The sequence below is a fragment of the Haliotis rufescens genome, unplaced genomic scaffold (assembly GCF_023055435.1).
Source record: "Haliotis rufescens isolate VD_foot unplaced genomic scaffold, xgHalRufe1.0.p SCAF_7, whole genome shotgun sequence".
NCBI classification, from domain to species: domain Eukaryota; kingdom Metazoa; phylum Mollusca; class Gastropoda; order Lepetellida; family Haliotidae; genus Haliotis; species Haliotis rufescens.
Window position 1 is genome coordinate 2937396 of NW_025964361.1, and position 23060 is coordinate 2960455.

Below are 23060 nucleotides of genomic sequence, written 5' to 3' on the forward strand. Positions count from 1 at the left end.
GGGTTTAACGTCGCGTCCAAGATTATTGCACTTATATAGCGACCTGCATGCATGTATTGCTGGTTGTACTAGTCCCGACTGATGCCGATTTATAGTGCTAGCTCACTGAGTTACCATGCCGCGGTTTAACATGAAAACCCCACTCAGACACAGTATACTGACTCCGAGCCGACCAGTCCTTGTTTTAGCCCCTCAATGCATAACGCCAGGCAGGGTAACAACAAGTACCATCTTTTAACGTCTTTAGGTATGACGCGGTCGGGGATCGAGCCCCGGACCTTCCGCTCTCCGGGCGGACGCTCTACCACTAGACCACGGAGGCGGTCTTCTTTTATCAGAGATTTCTTATGATTATGAAAAGGGTTTTGTGGCTTATATTAATATATTCGTCATACCTCGCCCTTTAAAAAACGTTTCCACACAACAAACGGACATTTGCTGTTTAAAAAAAGACATCGAGAAGTAAGAAATACTTAGCCATGTGTGACCCGTGAAGATCCAGGGTAGAATAGGTCTTTAGCAACCAGGCTTGCCGTAAAAGACGACTATGCTTGTCGTAAGAGGCGACTCTCGGGATCGGGTGGTCAGACTCGCTGACTTGGTTGATGCATGTCGTCGTATTCCAATTGCGTGGATCGATGCTCATGATGTCAATCACAAGATTGTTTGGTCAAGACTCTATTATTTACAGAGCGCCGTCATATAGCTGGAATATTTCCGAGTACGCTTTAAACAACAAACAATAAACTGGCCATGTAGAGGGCCAAAGTAACACTTTAACACGGGTGTAACTGTGACGGCAGGTACAACATGGTTTTGTCAGTCATACCAAGACCGTTGTTTTAGATCGAGGGTACAGTCTCAGCTTCATACACAAACAGGGATGAAAAACGCAATAAGGCCAAACTAAGTATATGATGGTATGTGTTGGTCAAAGACCAAAGGACCGCCTCCGTAGCCCAGTGGTAGGGCGTCCGCCCGGAGAGCGGAAGGTCCGGGGTTCGATCCCCGGCCGCGTCATACCAAAAGACGTTAAAAGATGGTACTTGTTGTTACCCTGTCTGGCGCTCGGCATTAAGGGGCTAAAACAAGGACTGGTCGGCTCGGAGTCAGTATTCTGTGTCTGAGTGGGGTATTCATGTTAAACTGCGGCATGGTATCTCAGTGGGCTAGCACTATAAATCGGCATCAGTCCGGACTAGTAGAAGCAGCCACACACACACACGTGCATACACGTCGCTATATAAGTGCAATAATCTTGGACGCGACGTTAAACCCAATTTCACCTCACCTCACCTCTCCTCACCTCACCCAGCGGTTTAAACAAACAGGGATGAAAAGCGCAGCCACAATAAGGCGAAACTAAGTAAACGATGGTATGTGTTGGTCAAAGACCAAAGGAGGGTCCATCATTAAGATAGGACAAATATGCTATACCGTACTCGACGTAAGAAGCGCCCAGGGCGCTCTCAAATTAGAAATAGGGTCTCTTATTAGAATATAACAGAGTTGAAAGATCGTAAATTTCGTGGTTTATGCTGACAGCCTGAAATGTTAAAAAAGAAAAGTCTGTGCGGATTATACACGACAGATATATTTTCCAGAATTTAATTGCCCATAATTAAGGGAACATATACATTGTTGATAATTGGGGTGATAATTTGGAATGTTCACTAGCAATTATATTAGCAAATATCGCCGTGGGAGCTTATTACGTCGAATACGGTAATTGTTTTCGCCCATACCACTTGAGGACTAATTCCATTAGGTTAATTGCAGCAATGAATGAGTAATGGGCAGATTGGCATTTTCAATATGGCTACCGCGGCAGACATGTTTAAAATCGGTGAGATTTTAAAAATAATCCAATATGCCGGTTCCAGAGGGCTCGCGGTTTCAGAGAGGATCTCATAAATATAAAATTTACCTTGGACGAACAAGTGAGTGAGTAAGTTGGGTTTGAACAGTATCCAGTTATATTGGACGAACGAAGGAAGGGCCTTGTTCAGGTGAGCTATGCTTGTCGCACATAACCATCGGGGTAAAATGGAAGATCCCATTCATAAAAAAAAATTAGATTGAAATAGTGAGCAGGTGTTTAAAATGTATGACCTGCCTGATTTGTGTCATCTTAGTCCAAGCGGCCTTGGTCGTTGCTCATTATATCGACCACTGGTTTGTCTCATTCTATCAACCACTGGTTTGTCTCATTCTATCAACCACTGCTTTGTCTCATTCTATCAACCACTGCTTTGTCTCATTCTATCGATCACTGCTTTGTCTCATTCTATCAACCACTGGTTTGTCTCATTCTATCAACCACTGGGTTGTCTCATTCTATCAACCACTGGTTTTTCTCATTCTATCGACCACTGGTTTGTCTCATTCTATCAACCACTGGTTTGTCTCATTCTATCGACCACTGGTTTGTCTCATTCTGTCAACCACTGCTTTGTCTCATTCTATCAACCACTGGTTTGTCTCATTCTATCGACCACTGGTTTGTCTCATTCTGTCAACCACTGCTTTGTCTCATTCTATCAACCACTTGGTTGTCTCATTCTATCAACCACTGGGTTGTCTCATTCTATCAACCACTGCTTTGTCAGGCCTATTTGTAGAATTAACACGCGCTGCCATCTCAGAGGAATATTGCCGACTTCAGCTTTAAACAAGCCATCACTCGCTACAACAACTATACCCTTGCTGTTACGTACTGCTATGAATTGCATATATAAAATACTGCCAGGCAATCGAAATCATACAATTGGAAAAAGGGTTTGACCAAAAAATTACTAACTTTATCAAAACGTTACAAGGCTGAAAACAGTAGCCGAAACATTGCAAACTGAAGTTCCAAACGCAAATATGATTCTCGTATCAAATACATCACCATCGAATAACCATTTCTTGTTTGTTTCATTTTTAACCACCATTAAATATAGGGGGTACTTTCTTTTGCCCGGCCGTGTATCTTAGCAATATAAGCTATTTATTCTACATGCAAAAACATTTGACATCAAGAACGGATTATTATGTGACTGAAGTGCTAAAATGGGTACATATTGATTGTCAAATATAGGAATGAATAAATGATACGACACAATGAACACGATAAGAAAGGAAGTTCAATTTCCTACCTATGTATATCGTTATTCGCTATTATTATCTGAAATATGTATAGATAGAATATCACGCACTCCGTGTCATTGTGTAACAGCTGTTCTAGTGATTCACTAGTTATAACACATAGCTGTATAACTGTACTGAATCAACAACGCAGCTGACAGCATATTGGGGGTTCAGATATTTCCCTTGAAATGCAATTATTTTAATTTAATTTTGAAAATAAATAAATAATAGAAATAGAGTCACGAATGTTTGCCTTTCATTCGGTAACCTGAATCAATTGAAAAAATTAAGTAGACCACATCAAATTATGTTTTATGTAGTATTTACACTCGGCACACCTTGCTAACACATAGGACATCTCGGACGGCACTGGGAGGAAACCATATTGGACCTGGTTCCAGTCACGTGACTGTCACATGACACACCTGCACCTGACCTGCGCGGCCCAGGGTATTATATATATTTAAACATAGCAATCGGAAGTATAAAGCATGTGGATCTTTGCGTCAAGTTTCAGCTTTCCTGAACACCCTCAACACAGGTCGCTGAACTAAGTTTAAATGGGCTTCACACATTGTGCCCATGTGGGGAATCGAACCCGGGTCTTCGGCTTGACGATCGAACTAGGCTACCCCACCGTCCCGTCATACTGAGACAACTGTCTCCATGTAATCAGGGTATCGTTAAAAGGACAGTAGGCTCCGCCTAAATGGCAGCCCCAGCAAGTTATGTTCAAGTCACCTAAAACCACTAAAGTTTATATTCTATATGTGTTGGAGTTCAAAATGGCGCTAATTACACAGAGACAGTGTCCCAGTTTTACACATGGTGCAAAGTCCCCACATCTAAAAATAGAGGTATTTCCATAACTGCCAGACTGCCAATTCGTTGGTACCAAGTACCTTTTAAATTAATTGCATGATACCGAATGATAGCGTGTATGTCCATTACTTCACAATAATTCTGGACATAATCATTGACCAAAATGCTAAAATGGTTACCATGACGACGGGCTTGAAATCAGGCGCAAAACACTCAGAATCCAACAATCTACAACATAATTATATGGTGGACAGTCCAATGATTAGTATACGTTCTGCGGTCTCTAAGGAAATCTTGGGGTTTTCTCTCAAAACAAATTATTTATGTAATTATTTGTTATAATATGCAGTATTAATGCGAGCATGGGGCTGGTTTTGTCAGCGGTAATTGTTACTCAGAGCTTGTGGTTATTTCTTGAGACAAAATCAAATTGGTGGAGTACTGAGTATGGTTTTACGCCGCATTAAGCAATATTCCAACAATATCACGGCGGGGAACACCAGAAATGGGCTTCACACATTGGATACCCCATGTGGGTATTTGAACCCCCAATCACAGTCAGTTTTCCGGTCTGCCCAAGGGACGCAACTCTGCAAAGCCTTCTTATGAAGTTACTTACAGCAGTGTTATTGACGATGAACGAAACATAACTGCTGCTGTATTAGAATAGATCAACTAAAAAGTAGCATATGGACTGGGCATCTATCTACTGTATAAACCACCAGCTAATCCCGTCGTATGGCGCATTTGACAGTAGGGATGGACTGGGCTTCTGTCTACTATCTCACCACAACTTCATCCAATGTTTACGGTGACGCTGTGCGGCGCATCAAGGGCGCATTTGAGAGTATGGGTTGAAAAAAAATACCCAAAGAGCCATTCAGAGAGATTATTCTCGCCTTGACTATGTCAAAGGTACAAAAAAGCTCGAATGCCGTTTACTTTGAGTGAGTGAGTTGGGTTTTCGACCATATTAACATTATTCCAGTCACATAACGACAGGGGACCTACGCGTCCTATCCATTTGGGAAATCGAACCAGGGATTCGGTGTGATGAGAAAACGCTTTAACCACTAGGTTATATACTCCGCCGCCCAATGAGACTTAAGCATAACCGATTTCATTATAGGCTTTTTCCAAATCACTGCCAACCGATATACGTATTGCTAAATCATATTGTTAAAACGGCGTAAAACTATATTCATTCTCTTCATTAATCTAAAACGGAATGACAGGGGCATGTAATGCGATTGACCTGAAACAAAAAAAGCTTGGTGTAGAAAGTTTGATGAGAACACCCCCTCTTTGTGAGTGAGGTTTGTTTTACGCCGCTTTAAGCAATACTCCAGCATCACCACAGCGGGGACATCGAACCCTGAGATATGTTGTGAAGACCGAACAATTAAACCACTGAGCTACTCCACCGCCCCTAGTCCCTCCCTATCACTGTACTATATAGGGAGATGGGTAAAAGACATAATTTAGTTACAACTTGTACAATAAACCATTGGAATTAAAAGATGTCGAGACATCCATCCCTTTTTAAACGTCTTCTTAAAAATTTTTTATTTTATTTTATTTTATTTTATTTCATTTATTCATTGATTGATTGATTGATTGATTGATTGATTGATTGATTGATTGATTCATTCATTCATTCATTCATTCATTCATTCACTCACTCATTTATTTATTTATCGGCAGTCTCAGATTTCAGCCTTCGGGCTTTCATGCATGTGATCAGTTCAATTGTCAGGTTTACAAGAGAGGGAATTCCGCGAAGATTCTCTTTGTCTCTTACAGTCGAATTCTTTTTTTATTAAGCCACATACGAAAGGATGTTTGTCATCTCTTATGAAAAGTTCTCTGATAAAAAGGGTCGTATAGTCATCTGAATGTTTACTTTACGATCATCATCATCGTCATCTTCAGCTTTCCATTTTTTGAAGTTAGATTATATCGCTGAGACAGTATTTAATCACCACCAGCAGGTGGGGTGCATGGGCACACAGACTGTTTCTTGGATGTTTCTAATATCAAATATGTTATTAATAGTTTCGTTGAGTGTAGTATTGTGCAATACTCGTTCCGTATTTAACAGAGCGGCTGCATTTAGACCAGGAAGATTATTCAACAGGGAACTAAGAAAAACGTGTTCTACATCCTCGACCGAGCTTTGTATAATGAACCAATGATATATTACATGACAAGCTCGATTCACAGATTAAGCGCGCATGTCGGTCATGAAATATAATAAGTGATACGCGAAGTATTTTATATGGCGTTGGGTATACCGTAAATCCTCTACTTTTGGGCATAATTTACGCAAGCCGTTTTTGTAGTAAGTTGTATTGTGTGTTTTGTTCTTAACCAATTCGTATATAAATGAAACAAAAGAGATGAAGCGTTTTAAGTAAAAATGTATCCATTTGTCAAATTAATACAAGATACAGTAAACTACGGTTATAACGAACACGCTTATAACGAACTTACGGATATAACGAACTTACTTTTTGGTCCCGACTATTTGCTGTAGTTATGCTGTATATATGCTTATAACGAACTACGGTTATAACGAACTAAAATTAGTAGTCCCTTTGACTTCGTTATAACCGTACTTTACTGTACATATATCTACAATTTACACCCTTTGGAATTCTAGGTAACATTATATAGGTCCCTAGCAAACCTATGCTTGTCGTAAGAGGCGACTAAATGAATCGGTGGTCAGGCTCAGTGACTTGGATGATGTGTGTTCCCGTATTCCAATTGGGTAGATCGATGCGCACTGGATTGCGTGGCCAAATTCGATTTTTCATCGACCGCTGTCACATGGCTGGAATATTGTGTGCTGTGTTTAACACCAAAGCAAACGAACATACACAAGTTATACACTCCATCGGTCCAAAACATGTCAACTTCGGACAATCAGTATTTTTGTAGGGGATTTACGGTAATAACGTACATTTTCAGTTGTTCAGGCCCCTATGTCATCGTATCTGTGACGAGTTTAGTTTAGTTACTGTTGGTATTATATGTAATGGGATGCAACCGTTAGCTGAAGTTGTATTTTATTTATATATCTAATATATTCTTAATAGGGGAAATACGGTGCGACCAATACACTTTAGCCTCGGCTCGGGGACAATAGTGTTCCCATTAATATTACCGTAATTACTCCATTAAGAACTTCTATTAGTTTCCTATCAATGTCGAGAAGGGACGATTTAGGGACGATTTTGTTTCGTAAAGGTTAAGGTGTTTACTGGATAAACATAAACTGGGGCTAATTCTGTCCTCTAGTGAGGTCCAGCTCATGTTTCAAAGTCTTAATAACCCCTAGATCCAGCCCTTATTAGACGCGGGCACTGAGGGGAAATGTGTGTCATATATGATTGGGTTGGGCGTAACGCTACATTGAACACGTTGAACGTGCATGCTGTATTTCATCTACATGTATGCCACAGAAAGAGTGAGTGAGTTGGGTTTTACGCCGCTTTTGATAATATCTTATATCGAGGCGTGTCAGTTTAATATGGGAAGAAAGTCCAAAGAAATGCAAATCTTAGATGTTTACCACTTTGGTGAAACCCATGAGCACTGGTATTGTGCTGACAAAGCAAGAAACAATTGGGGCGAACCGGTATTCGAACCCATGAACATAGGTTTCTTACGTGCCCAAGGGACGCAACTCTGCAGAGCGAATTGCAGCGCCTTGACGACTGGGCTACCCTCGCCCCCAGACTGAGCTGATGCGGGTCGAAGTCGATTAACACTGAAAACAAAGGGTACAAGTTAGATGCCGATGCACCAATGACATGGTATTAGAACCAAAGATCGGCTGACACGACCATGAGAAGGCAATTCTACACTGCATGCATGTTGCTGGGTCGTATAATACCACGGGGACATCGGCCTGTTGTCCAACACCATGGCTGTGGAATATATGTATTTTGTGAAACCTAACCCAATCTAGATGATAAAAAAAGTCCAGACAGGCCTTTTCCACATGACATGAATACCAGGAAAATAAAGAGAGAAGGAGAGAGAGGGGTGTGTGTGTGTGTGTGTGTGTGTGTGTGTGTGTGTGAGAGAGAGAGAGAGAGAGAGAGAGAGAGAGAGAGAGAGAGAGAGAGAGAGACACACATTGTTGTCAAGAAGCCGCTCTTAATTAGTCCAAAAACTACAACTATTCAACCAGATTCGACACAGATTAAATATTCTTGTGGTGAAATGTGGGCTGGTCAGAGGTGGGAACACACACACACAACATATTTATCATAGAGAAAAATACAGAATAAAAAATGCATTTTAACAACTGACACCAACAAATCAACCAGGCTCAATACAAAAGAGGATCCCCAAGCAATCTTCTTTCTGATATTCAAGTTTTAAATACAGAATTAGAAAACAAGAGCAAATGAGAAAGAAAGGTTTCAATGTTCGATACATAGCTAGGTTGATGAAACGGCGGAAAACCAGAGAGAGGGAGAAAGAAATATATTATGTAATTTAAAAAATCATATACTACGCGTCTACTATCAACCATATTGGCTTGTATTGATAACTTATGCATTATACGGATGATTTTTTCAGGTTGTAATCATATGACTTTCAAAAGTAAGAAAAATAAACATAGAAAAGTGCAAATATCCAAATAAGGTTTAAATCTTAGTTCATTGATCACATCTGGGTAGGATCTGGTCACCTTCACGCGTCTCACAGGCAGCTTTGGTTGTATACTCCCCAGGGAGCGGAGAATGAAACTCGCGTGCATTCTGATCCCTTGACCGCGGTAATAATAACAGAGGGACATACATTGCGTATGGATTAGCATCCATTTGATTTGTAGGGAGTAGGTGTTGTTTTAGAAAATCTAATTTTCTTTCCCTTCTGCATCCAACAAACTATTTTATTAACTCAGCAGCATCGAGCAGACTGTTCATTTTCACCATCAGCACAATAAAATGACGTTTGGGTATTTAACACGCAACAAACTATTCATTCTGGGCATACTTTGGAACAAACTATTCATTTAACACAAGACAAGCATATAGTGCGACGTATCGATTGTGTTCTGATTGCTGCACAAATCTTCGTTATTTATGCAGGTGATAATTGCTACATTATTAAATGCACAAGACCGTCGAGTAGCACAAAGTAGATAAAATAAGTCATTAAACGATTAGCTCTAATTATCTACTATTTGTTGAGGCTGGTATGATAAAGTGGAGGCTAAATCGATTTAACCAAAATACCTTTGTGGTATGTGAGTCGAACTTGAGTTGTCTGCGAAACGTACAGAATTCCAATGTTGTGCATAGAGATTATAAATGCGATACTAACTTCATTTTGATACTAACGACAATTCGTCTCGAAAATGATAAACTAGAGATTTGCCAAACTGTCCAATGAGACTGACTACAGCGCCTCCAGTACTGTTACACATTAACAGAGGGGTTCAATACACTAATTGTAACAGCGCGACTTCTTACCGAGGGGAGCCAATTGGCAATCAGAACAGCTCAAACATAACCACTGCATTGAACGGAGTAATCCAGTCGGCGGTGCGTTCGGCTGGGTAACGGATCGCGTATTGTCATGGCTGCTGGAGCTTTTTGTTCTTGAAGGAAGTATCTAGGATAGATACAATGCTGTATTCAATCCGTGTGCTGTCAAAAAGAGCATTTGGCGCTCAGACTCGGTGTTGGCGCTTCGGGAATAACCGTACGGCGAGCACCTTGGCTTGAGTCGATCGATCTGAGAGCAAGGGGGTGGGGCATAACCCTCAGGTGCGTCTAGGGTGTTGGTTGGAAGTGACACTCGGCTTCAAACAGCGTTCTTTGCAAGACTGTATAGCTTGTATGAACCGGTGGATCTAGCAGATTTCAAGTTAGTGACAACACTGATCGGGTTTCAAAATGGCGAGCGGCGAGGATAGAAACACTGAAAACAGTGTTGTCCGCTACAACACGACCAATGACCCCGAAGCCGTGCACGTGGATCTTCAATCGCCGGCCAAAAACCGATACAAGGGCACCCCCCTGAGCCCTAAGCAGAACACCCCCATCGTCCTGTTCGAGAGAGCGTCAGGAAGCTGGTGGAACCCGACTTTTGATTCCAAGATTCTTGAAGACCAGCTCTGGAGTTGCTACTTGCCACAAACGCGGAGACGGTTCCAATATGCTCTATTCTACATCGTGACAGCATGCTTAGCATGGCTCATATTCTTCGGCCTGTCCAAGGAACAGAACTGGATGTATTTCCTTGGCGGCACAGGCTGCCTGCTTTCTGTGACTGTGCTCATCATTGGATTTACAAAGATCCCATTATATGAACGGTTTTATATGCCTACTTCTATAGTCTTTGTGCTTTTCCTAATGGCCTTGATCCTCTGTCCTTTTGCCTTTAAGTCCTCCTCAGATCTATCCACAATTGGGTCTTTTTCAGGATCTGTGGAAATTCTTCTAATGATATACACCTTCATACCCATGCCACTGTTTGCTGCAGTTTTGATAGGTATTTTCTATTCCATTGTGTATGAAATCTTGGTAGCACTTACGATAACAGGAATGCAAGAAGCTACATTCATTATCGGGAAAATTTTGCTCCATTTTTGTATCCATTTGATAGGGATCCATATATTCATAATGTCGCAAGTTCGTCGTCGTAGCACTTTTTGGAAGATTGGACAGTCGGTGATGTCTCGTCGAGATCTGCAAGTTGAGAAACAGCTGAAGGAAAAGATGATCCATTCCCTTATGCCGCCGTCAGTTGCTGAAGCTGTGATGAAGTCACGTGACAAAGATGAAGACGATCCAGATCATAAGAATAGAAAACAGGAACCCGACAAAGGCAAAATCCGATTCAGGCCATTTAACATGAACCAGCTTGAGAACGTTAGTATCCTCTTTGCAGACATAGTCGGCTTTACAAAAATGAGTTCCAATAAGACTGCCGAGCATTTGGTGAGTCTCCTGAATGACCTGTTTGGAAGATTTGACAAGCTGTGTACTAACTGTGGATGTGAGAAGATCAGCACCCTTGGTGACTGTTACTACTGCGTGTCGGGGTGCCCTGAGCCACGCCCAGACCATGCCATATGCTGTGTGGAGATGGGACTCGGGATGATTAAACTGATCAAGGAGTTTGACGAGGACAACCAAGAGGAGGTTAACATGAGGGTGGGAGTTCACACCGGAACCGTACTCTGTGGAATTGTCGGAACAAGAAGGTTCAAGTTTGATGTGTGGTCCAATGATGTCACTCTTGCCAATACCATGGAGTCGTCTGGCCGACCGGGAACTGTTCACATATCAGAGATGACATACAAGTTTTTGAAGGATCTTTATGATGTGGAGGAGGGAGAAGTGGTTGAAGGTAAGACAGGTTTTTTTACAACTCAAAAGCATTTTATCACAACTGGATTCTGGGGTTGAATACGACCTTGGTATTGCCATGTATTCATTAGGGCTGGGACGAGTCCAGATTTACTACCGGATACCCACCCCGCTATTACCCTACCCTACCTGGGTACCCACTCTAGGTATCAAGAATTGGGTGCAAAATGTCTGATTGGGAATAGATTGACCATAGCCCTGGCAAAATGTATTTTGTAAACGATCTGGTCATGCATACTAATTGTCCGCAAGCAGTGGTCTAAATTTAGTATGTAAGTCAAGGGGCTCTTGCTATAGCCCTAATGTTGTTGAGTAAAGAGTTAAGTAGCACCTAGATTACTATAGAAGCAAACATCAAGGACTCCACTTAATTCTAATCACTGACAAAGATTGGGAGGTCAGGCTCTGTCACTTGGCTGCATGTCAAAGCACTGCAATTGTATCCCATTGTCATGGATTGTTGCTCATGCTTTCAATCGCTGGTTTGTCTGGCCAAGACCCAAGTTCTCGCAGACTGTCGCGATATGGATCTATAGAAAATGCTGACTTGGTTTTATGCAACATTTATTCACTCATTCGCTCGTTTGCATAAGTGGGATCAAGTTTCACACCATCTTCTCCTGTGTGGTAGGCGGTTGTGATCGGTCTGTAATGTTGCTGACTAGGCAAGAAACCCCACTCGCACACCTCCAGGTACTTCCTGATCAGAACCACCAGACCATCTTTATATCAAGTCTTCAGGGTCCCAATAAAGATAACTGTGCTATCTGCTTGTTACAAAAAATACCAAAATGCAAAAAATCTGTTTCTGTACTAGACTGCTGTTTTTAGGGCAATACTGTAATAAATGTTATGAATTACTTGACATATTAATATTTCCTGTCTCTTAAACAAAAAATTTATTGACGAAATGCTGAGAAAAAGATTCCTTACCATTAAACCCTAACTTTAAACATTTATAATCATGATAATGAGAGTCATGGAATTCTTTTAGTCTCATGAACCATGTTAACCATCACAATAAATTGTACGTGTCAAGTCTTTATGGCCATAGAAAGCTATTTCTCTTGCATTACTGGTTCATTCATATTACAGCTTTAGGTAGCTTAGCCACATATAAAGCTTCTTCTATTGCTCTTTCAGATAAGCCTTTAACGAAATAGCTTGTCATTCCGCTTTAATGAGGATGGAGTGTCAATAATTAGAGAACCTTTCACAAAAATATCCCACGTAAATAATTTTCTATTATTTCTATTTTCTTGTGTGTTTTTTTTGATAGGTGAGGGCACAGTGAGGTGTTCCCCTAACGGGTTAAGGTGGTCTGACTCGCTGACTCAGTTGATGCCTGTCATCATATCCCAATTGCGTGGATCAATGCTCATGATGTCAATCACTGAATTGCCTGACCCAGTCTCAGTTATTTACAGACCATCATCATATAGCTGGAATATTGCTGAGCACGGTGTTAAACAACAACAAACAAAACACGATTCCTAAATATATTCACATGTCAATGCATGGTGATTGTTCAATTTTAATTTTTTTGCAATAGCTGAGCTTGACACTCATCAGGGCTAGCATTCCCATAGGCTTTCCTCCTATTACTAACGGAAATTCTAAATCTGATTGCATAATGCAATTAGAGTGGGTCACAATTAACCACAAGTTAAATACAGACTGGTTGAAAGAAACAGCCGGTTATCACTCTTGCCAAATGGAATATGTATTGTGGTTCGTAGCACATCTCAAGTATCGCGATGTGTTTCAATACATGAGTGGTGTATTTTGACACACTTACTGGAAACTCACCACAAACCATCAGGAATTGTGTCTTACTTTGGATTGACATTTCAGTAGTTTGGGGATTTTAGCCATAATTTTAAATGACAGCAAGTTCGATACATTGTCTGTTCTGTAAAGCTGAAACAGAAAAACACAAATGAAGTTATAATTATTGCAGTTGGTAGACCCTTCTGTGTGTCAATGGCCCAAGACACAATGTCACATTGACCAACATGCAGGGCTTGATCTGTGAACACAATACCTCTAGGCGTTATTTGCCATACTATATCACTAATCCGTGTGTTATGTGTAATTTGTCATGCTTTTCATACCATGTTACATCATCAATACATCATTGATTTAGGTGACCATGGCAGCAGATCGGCCTGTGTTTCAACTGTAATAATCTATTGGACCAGGGCCCACTTGACAAAGCGATCTTAGCGCAAAGACTACCGTAAACCTATGTTAAAGTATGGGAGTTACCATCACCTTAGCGCTAAGATCGCTTTGTGCAAGTGGGCCCAGGGTTCAACCTGGTTTTGTCCAGTGCAACTGTTTTTATGTCAACATGCACCGGGTGCAAGTTTAATCTGGTTCCTTAAATTGAGCCCTGATCAAAATCATAGGCCTGTTTGGAAAATCATAGGTCATTATCATAATCTGATTGGTATCAAATTTTTATATTTCTCTGGAAAAATGGTATTGCCATGTTTCACATGTTAGTGAGTGACTTGACTCGGGTCATTTGTACCAGCAAATCTGATTGAGATCCTTCAGAATTCAATATGCTTGTCTTCAAATTCAAATTTATATTAATTTCAATCAAGCATTTCATGTTTATCCTAATTCAGAGACAAATTTTATGTTACTGTATAACAGTGTCCGATTAACTGCCTGCCTGTGGCTTGTAACTTTTCAGTCAGGCTGCATGAAATTTTCTTCCACCTGCCCGCCTGTCTTGCAGATAATTTTGAGACTACATATGTATTCAGTTTAATCAAAACTACTCCTAGATCCTCAAGTAATTGTTTGCGTTAATCGATTTGTCTCTTATTTTTCATGATTTTTCAATATTCATAATATCTGAATGCTGGCAGATAACTTTGAAGATGAGCAGGCGAAATTTATGAGTCACCTGCCGACTGTCTTTTTGGGTTTTAAAACCATTTCAAACACCAGTGTATAATACACTTTCACACATGGCAGTGTATCACAATGTCTAGACATATACTCAATATGGACACTGGATTTGTTGAACAGTGTTCCACTTTAGTTGAATGTATACTTGATACAAGGAAAATGTCCACGATTAGATCAGATTCAGTCTATCACTTGTGATTGTTTGGTCAGAAAATTCTGGTTATCCCAAAATCATTTCCGGTGTATTGTGAAATGGTTTATTTCTTAATCATGAAGCAGTTTAAGTCCACTAGTCCTCATAATGATAACATATAGCAAACCCCTTAAAAATGGCAAATTTCTACTAGTCCTTATGATACCTTAACTATTGGGCAGTTTGGCAAGGACTCCAGTGCCAGTTTCTAACGGTGCAGTTGTTGATAGTGAAATGATATTTACAGATAATGTTGCCTGTCTAGGATTTACACCAACTGAGCATATTTGCTGTCTGTGATGACTGCCCCATGACAAATATTGTAAAACACTGTCGGGATTGTTAACAGTAGTGTGTGTTTCGTGTTGGTTGCAATAAACATGTAGTATATATGTATATACATTATGAAAATCGGTTGCGGTTGCACCAGTGATCATTGTAATGTTTATGATCAGTGCTCTGCATTAAACAGTTTGAATAGTTCAGTATTGTTACTTTTCTAGAAATGTTCACATTTATATATTTTTGATGCTCCTATTTTTTCCAAAGCTGCTTTTGTCCTCATTTCCAAACAACAGACTGGTGACATTTATCTATTCCACAGAAAATATTACCATCAATCAATATAATGTTTGTCATTTAGTGTAAAAGTGTGGGTAGTTCGCTGTATTGTTAATAGGGCGAGCACAAAGCTTGTTGAGTAACGTGTTATTTCACTGCTGACATCATCAGTATAGGGCATGGTAGGTGTCGATGGAGAACAGTGTTCGTAGTTAAACACGAAAGTCATCGAGTCCTTGTCATGACCCCAATTTTAAAAGTCAAGATATTGAGGTCCCTAGGTTCGAATACTGCAGTAGTGGACCTCATGAACCAGGACCCTTAATTTTGAACACTGAATAATATTAGTAAGGGTTTTACATGATGCTGAAATGTACGTCCAATGTGCACAAATATATAGAATGGATGCAGAAAATAGAATTTTGCGGCTTTGGGACACACAATAATATTCATTGTACCAAATTGTTTGCAAGTTCTGTAATTAAAGTAATTATCACATCTAACAGTACACTACACCATTTCATTACTTTACAGGACCGTCATATTTTTTAAATTAATGTTTTGCCCTGTGGAGCTCTAGTTTTATATGTTATGGTAACACTCTGTCAAAAAATCATTGGAACACTACAGATTATGTATATGCAACTGACATGACAAAGCTTACAGTTAATTACGCGGTTATTAAGATATATTAGTAGACCAACTTGTAATTGTATCGATTACTTGACGGGTTAACTACCTCTGACAATTATTTCTTGCACTATTTCCACTTTCAGCCTAGTAACTGGGGAATCCAAAGGCTGATGCATTTCTTTCCATTAAGGAATGTTGTCTTCGTGATTTAAGGAACCATTCCTGGCACATTCTTGGACAGTAGACTAGCATATTCCTGCTCATCAGCTAGCAGATAAGTTGAGAGATCTGCAAGTACGGGGCCCCTGACAGCTTTCGGTGTCATATTTCTAGTAACAGCTGAGAGCCTCTTTAGATCGTGGCTATATTCTTGAAGCTGCTAGTGCTAACCCATGTAGGTTGCTTGCATATGCTTTATCATGAATATTTACTGAATGTTCTAAATGTTAAATTTGGGCGCTACTCGTTATATAGTTAACATGGCGGCAAATCTGGTCACCAAACTCACCAATTTTCCTTTAGAATGCTACCAACCAATATTTTATACTAGTCAGACCATATGCTAATAGTTTAAAAAATGTATGGTTCCATTAATATTTGACATTTTGCAGTCCAAAATATTCATCCACGATAATACTCTCATCTGCAAATATTTCACGTTTACATAATGTATGTATCGTCTATATGAATGATAACAACAGTCCGATATATCAGTGTCAGTACTTATCATAGAAATGGCCTTATTAATAACATATATGTTTCAGATTGACTTTCTCAAATAGACATGTCTGGATGTATGATTTGTCTGCAGTAAGCCTCCTTGAAATATTACCCATCATTCTCAAGCTATTTGGAATTTTCCTCCCTTATCGGGTTAGACAGATCAATTTAGGTACATGGGTTACAGATTTCTATCCCAAAATACCTGAAGTCTGGACTGCAAAATATAAAATAAAAATAAATTTGATAAAATGACTAAATTATTACTGTATCGTCTTTTTCTGTATTTTTATGTTTATGACTCAGTCACCATGTTGGGCGACAGAGGGAAGAAGAAGCTATATTTTCTTAAGGTGAAGTGTTTGCTGTCCCAGAGCGAGCTGTAGCTCCCAGACCCTAGAGAATAAATTAAGGATCCATCTCAAGTTTAGAATGATTTGGGCAAGTCTAGAATACCTCAGTTTAAGCTCTCAAATTAAGCATTGTTCTGGTCTCCATTTGTATTTTATGTTTCAGTTTGTAGCTATATAGTTTTACAGAGCTCCAGATAAGCTGCGTATCTACATAAAATACGCATCAGAAATGCAGAAATAAGCAGTAAAATAAAATCCAAGCGTATCAAATACACAACGAACATTACAGATACGCTACAAAAATAAAACTTGTGCGCATCATCAAAATATTGTGAAGTAACCCTGCGTATTCGATTAGCAAATCAGCAACTTATTTTGATATTATAAACGGGCATTCCGTCAACCTTGCCAAACTCCACGATGACAGTTACATCATGATCATTTGCCATCACACTTTCTTGTGGAAGTAACGTGGTATTTTTGAGTCCTATAAAGCTCTCGAACCCACACAACACCAGTTAGCAGGGACTAGATGAAGAGAGTTTTTAAATATTTAACTTAAATACCCACATGTGTAAAAACAAGTGGGTAACAGAAATTTGAATACCCAGATAGAATTACTGATACCCTATGATTTTAAAATGCATGGGTAAAATACCCACAACACCAAAAGCTTATCTGGAGCTCTGGTTTTAGATAAGAGAACTTTATTTCTGAGAGTAAATGGTAGTCTAAGTGTGCTGTAGAGTACAAATATACTAAATATGTCAGTGTAACTTGAAATTGTGACGTTTAAGGTTACTAAATCATTCCATGATTTCCCATTACAATGTTATGTTCAAGAAGATCAGGGAAACTAGAAATTATATTGGTCTGGCCTATTTTAATTTTCGTTCTTAGTGGATACACATTGATTACACTGTGGAGTTGAGCTTAGTGGTAAGAACTTCATAGCTCCAGTAATATAAGAATTGACATGATTGGGCCTGGATTTCTTCCACTGACACTGCAGATCCCCCAAGCTTGAGTACTGGATTAGTCTAACTGCCTGAGGTTGGCGAGGCAGGACTAAGATCTCCATTGAAAGTGTCTAATCCGTGGCCATTCACGCACCACTAACAGTGGTTAATCAAGAATGTAGGCTGTGTCCCCTTTGGAGGCCAGATCTTCGGGTTATTAATAATAAAGTGGAAATTTGTAATAATGAACAACATTGCTGGTTTTTTCTAACACAGGGGATCTGGAAGACTAACATCTAGTCTCTGAAATGAACAGAATCTGAATTTATCTGAAATTATTACTGTATCGTCTTTTTCTGTATTTTTATGTTTATGACTCAGTCACCATGTTGGGCGACAGAGGGAAGAAGAAGCTATATTTTCTTAAGGCGAAGTGTTTGCTGTCCCAGAGCGAGCTGTAGCTCCCAGACCCTAGAGAATAAATTAAGGATCTTACAGAAAAAAAACAAGTTAAATTATCTTAATAAAAATATAATAAAAAGAAGTCCAGAGACCCTCTTCATTTTCAGAAACTGAAATATAAATCTGATACTGCAGTAATCTAGACTTGCCAAACATTATAGACTTGCATGGGCTGTATTTGATATATTTGTATCAGGGTCTGTGAGACAGACTAGGGTTGTGGAGACTCTTTATGCTGTTGAGATCATAGGAATAGTGGGGAAATTGTTCCATAAGATAAAATATGTGCATTTATTTCTAAGATAGAAATGTGTTCTTTGTGTCACTACCATACAGATAAACCTCAGACACACAATAACTGTAACTGGCTATGTTGCTTGCAACTGTTCTACTTATAGACAATGTGGATTTATTTTGTTACTATTAGTTGTTGATGGTATATGGGGCTGTGTTGACAGAGCTGGCTGTGGTACAATATGCCATAATGCAGTACATGAGAACTCATGCAATGTTAGAAGGCTTTATTAATTATGATAATGAATTACTCGGGACCCAATAGTCTGTCATACAGACCCTGATACAAATATATCAAATACAGCCCAGGCAAGTCTATAATGTTTGGCAAGTTTAGATTACTGCTGTATCAGATTTATATTGCAGTTTCTGAAAATGAAGAGAGTCTCTAGGCACCTTTTTGTTATATTATTATATTTTTATTAAGATAATTTAACAACTTTTTTTTTTCTGTAAGATATGTTCATTTCAGAAACTAGATGATAGTCTAGGGACCCAACTGAAACATATGTTTTGACCCGGTTACCATGGTTACCCTGATTATGTTCGTGGGTTTGTCTGCAGAGCATGTTTATATGATAACAAAGGGACACTACTCTCTAGTTATGATCAGTTAGATTCCTTTATCATACTTAGATCAGAAACCATTTTCCCAGCCAGTTACGTTTAAGAAAGCTGCAAGGCTAGAAGGTTAAGTTGTACTTGTCTGCAATTGCCGTTTCCCTAATGGTAAAAGTGTTAGTCCACGACAAAATGTCACAGTCCTTTCTGAATTGTACTAGTTTTGGACTAGCGGACTTGTGTTAATGTCGAATATGTGCCGTCATATGATAATTACCATTCAAGGAACATTACTCTGTACTAGTGATCCTTAATCCAGATTTGCCAAACATGGCTAATTCGTAGATTTATGTAGGCCTGCTCAGAGGGTGATATTCAGTCAAGGGCCCCGTTCCTCAAAGCGATCTTAGCACTAAGGTGATTGTAAGTTCCATACTTTACCATCGACTTACGATCATTGTAGCGCTAAGATCGCTTTGAGGAATGGGGCGCTGGTCTGCAGCAAATGGCGGTACAAAATACCCAAATTGGAATGACAAATATCCTATTTCATGTTATGACACAATAACTTACATTATGGCTTGTGGATGTGACTTATAGTTCACTGACCAATATGAGCAAAATATTAATCTTTTTCCCAAATTGTCTGTAGTGTAATTAATTTAGAATCGTGGATAAATCTGTGTACTATCTACAACTACTCATTACTCTAGATGTTACACCAGGTTGGACCCGTGAAGATCCGGGGTAGAATAGGTCCTCAGCAACCCATGCTTGCCGTAACAGGTGACTATGCTTGTCATAAGAGGCGACTAACGTGATCTGTTGGTCAGGCTCGCTGACTTGGTTGATGCATGTCATCATATCCCAATTGCATGGATTGATGTTCATGATGTCAATCACTGGATTGTCTGGTCCAGATTCGATTATTAAAGACCGCCGTCATATAGCTGGAATATTGCTGAGTGCAGCGTTAACCAACAACCAAACAAACAAACAAACACCAGATTGGGCGACGACGGTTCCTCTTTGTATCATTCATGTCAGTACATATCCATAGTTTACAAAAATGGAATTTGTAGCTCAATGAATTGATCAATCATTTCAGCCCTTTCAGACCCTCTTAGGTGAAATGAGTTGATATTTATTGGAAAAGACAATGAGTTTTCTGTTCACAAAGTTATTATTATCATAATACTTCGCAGCTTTCCTCGAATGTGTCAATTCCATTGTGACATCTGGTAAACTTGACGGTAGGTGATAGATTGTGGCTATGTACCAGTTGTCCTGCATGTGTTTTTTGCTTTTTTACATTGCTGGTTGTGTATGTGGTTCAATAACTTGCACATCATGTAGTGAGCTGTTTGTTACCATGGTTACATGTATACTACATATCCTATAGGGTCAGCTGCTCTCCACCCAATGAACTCGACATGTATTTGTAGAATCAAGCGCTTCGGAGTCCATGAGCTTTCACTTCAGAGGTTGGGTTACTCATTTTTTTACATGTCCATTATTTTTAATGGCCGATGTAGGGAAACATTTCGTCCTGATTGTGTTGAGCAGGTTGGCCAGGGATTCTGATTTACAAACTCTCCCAGAGTGGTGAAGGATTGATTAGGTGAGCCTTGAGAAGACCTGAAGTGCTGTATTTGGGTGCTGATTATACTTGCTTAATTTGGCAGGCATACCAGTGAAGTTGGAGAGATTCAGACAGTTGGCATGGCTTATGTAGCGGAGGCTTATATAAAGGGCTGTGATTTTGTTTTGCCATCATGGTCATAGCGTCAGTCGGATCAGCATGATCAGTACGTAGTGACTGCTGACATGGGGTTCATTTTACTGGTATTTGAGTTGAAGGTTGTGTGTTTTATACGTCTTAACCTGGCTGAAGCAGTACAATCATCGGGCACATACATGACTCTGAACACAAGCATCAGACTGAACTCAAGTATCTGACTGAACTCAAGCATCTGACTGAACTCAAGTATCTGACTGAACTCAAGTATCTGACTGAACTCAATTATCTGACTGAACACAACCATCTGACTGAACTCAAGCATCTGACTGAACTCAAGCATCTGACTGAACTCAAGTATCTAATTGAACTCAAGTATCTGACTGAACTCAATTATCTGACTGAACACAACCATCTGACTGAACTCAAGCATCTGACTGAACTCAAGCATCTGACTGAACTCAAGTATCTGACTGAACTCAAGTATCTGACTGAACTCAAGTATCTAACTGAACTCAAGTATCAGACTGAACTCAAGTATCTGACTGAACTCAAGTATCTGACTGAACTCAAGTATCTAACTGAACTCAAGTATCTGACTGAACTCAAGTATCTGACTGAACTCAAGTATCAGACTGAACTCAAGTATCTGACTGAACTCAAGTATCTGACTGAACTCAAGTATCAGACTGAACTCAAGTATCCGACCGAACTCAGGCATCAGACTGAACTCAAGTATCTGACTGAACTCAAGCATCTGACTGAACACAACCATCTGACTGAACTCAAGTATCAGACTGAACTCAAGTTTGACTGAACTCAAGTATCAGACTGAACTCAAGTATCTGACTGAACACAAGCATCTGACTGAACTCAAGGATCAGACTGAACTCAAGCATCAGACTGAACTCAAGCATCAGACTGAACTCAAGTATCAGACTGAACTCAAGTATCAGACTGAACTCAAGTATCTGACTGAACACAAGCATCTGACTGAACTCAAGTATCAGACTGAACTCGAGTATCAGACTGAACTCGAGTATCAGACTGAACTCAAGCATCTGACTGAACTCAAGCATCTGACTGAACTCAAGTATCAGACTGAACTCAAGTATCAGACTTAACTCAAGTATCTGACTGAACTCAAGTATCAGACTGAACTCAAGTATCAGACTGAACTCAAGTATCTGACTGAACTCAAGTGTCTGACTGAACTCAAGTATCAGACTGAACTCAAGCATCAGGCTGAACTCAAGCATCAGGCTGAACACAACCATCTGACTGAACTCAAGCATCAGATTGAACTCAAGTATCAGACTGAACTCAAGCATCAGACTAAACTCAAGCATCAGACTGAACTCAAGTATCTGACTGAACTCAAGTATCAGACTGAACTCAAGTATCTGACTGAACTCAAGTATCAGACTGAACTCAAGCATCAGACTGAACATAAGCATCAGGCTGAACACAACCATCTGACTGAACTCAAGCATCAGGCTGAACTCAAGCATCAGATGGAACTCAAGTATCAGACTGAACTCAAGCATCAGACTGAACTCAAGTATCAGACTGAACTCAAGCATCAGACTGAACTCAAGTATCTGACTGAACTCAAGTATCAGACTGAACTCAAGTATCAGACTGAACTCAAGTATCTGACTGAACTCAAGTATCAGATTGAACTCAAGTATCTGACTGAACTCAAGTATCAGACTGAACGCAAGCATCAGACTGAACACAAGCATCAGGCTGAACACAACCATCTGACTGAACTCAAGCATCAGATTGGACTCAAGCATCAGATTGAACTCAAGCATCAGATTGAACTCAAGTATCAGACTGAACTCAAGCATCAGACTGAACTCAAGTATCAGACTGAACTCAAGCATCAGACTGAACACAAGCATCAGGCACATACATGAGTCTAAACACAACCATCAGACTGAACACAAGCATCAGGCTGAACACAACCATCTGACTGAACTCAAGCATCAGATTGAACTCAAGTATCAGACTGAACTCAAGCATCAGACTGAACACAACCATCAGACTGAACACAAGTATCAGACTGAACTCAAGCATCAGACTGAACTCTAGCATCAGGCTGAACACAAGCATCAGACTGAACTCAAGCATCAGACTGAACACAAGCATCAGACTGAACTCAAGCATCAGACTAAACTCAAGCATCAGACTGAACACAAGCATCAGACTGAGCACAAGCATCAGACTGAACACAAGCATCAGACTAAACTCAAGCATTAGACTGAACTCAAGCATTAGACTAAACTCAAGCATCTGACTGAA

General features: G+C 39.9%; 1 protein-coding gene across 4 annotated transcripts in view; it reads left to right on the forward strand.

Annotated features, from left to right (window-relative positions):
- Positions 1-9477: 9477 nt before the first annotated feature.
- The window catches only part of LOC124139610 (adenylate cyclase type 9-like), a 70733-nt gene continuing 57150 nt past the window's right edge, over positions 9478-23060 (forward strand). For 2 of the 4 annotated variants that reach the window (XM_046506810.2, XM_046506811.2), the window contains exon 1: positions 9478-11334. In XM_046506810.2, the coding sequence (XP_046362766.1) occupies positions 9876-11334 (1459 nt within the window). In that variant the 5' untranslated portion in view covers positions 9478-9875. The remainder of the gene's footprint in view (positions 11335-23060) is intronic. The other 2 variants (XM_046506812.2, XM_046506813.2) reach the window with 1 other exon arrangement.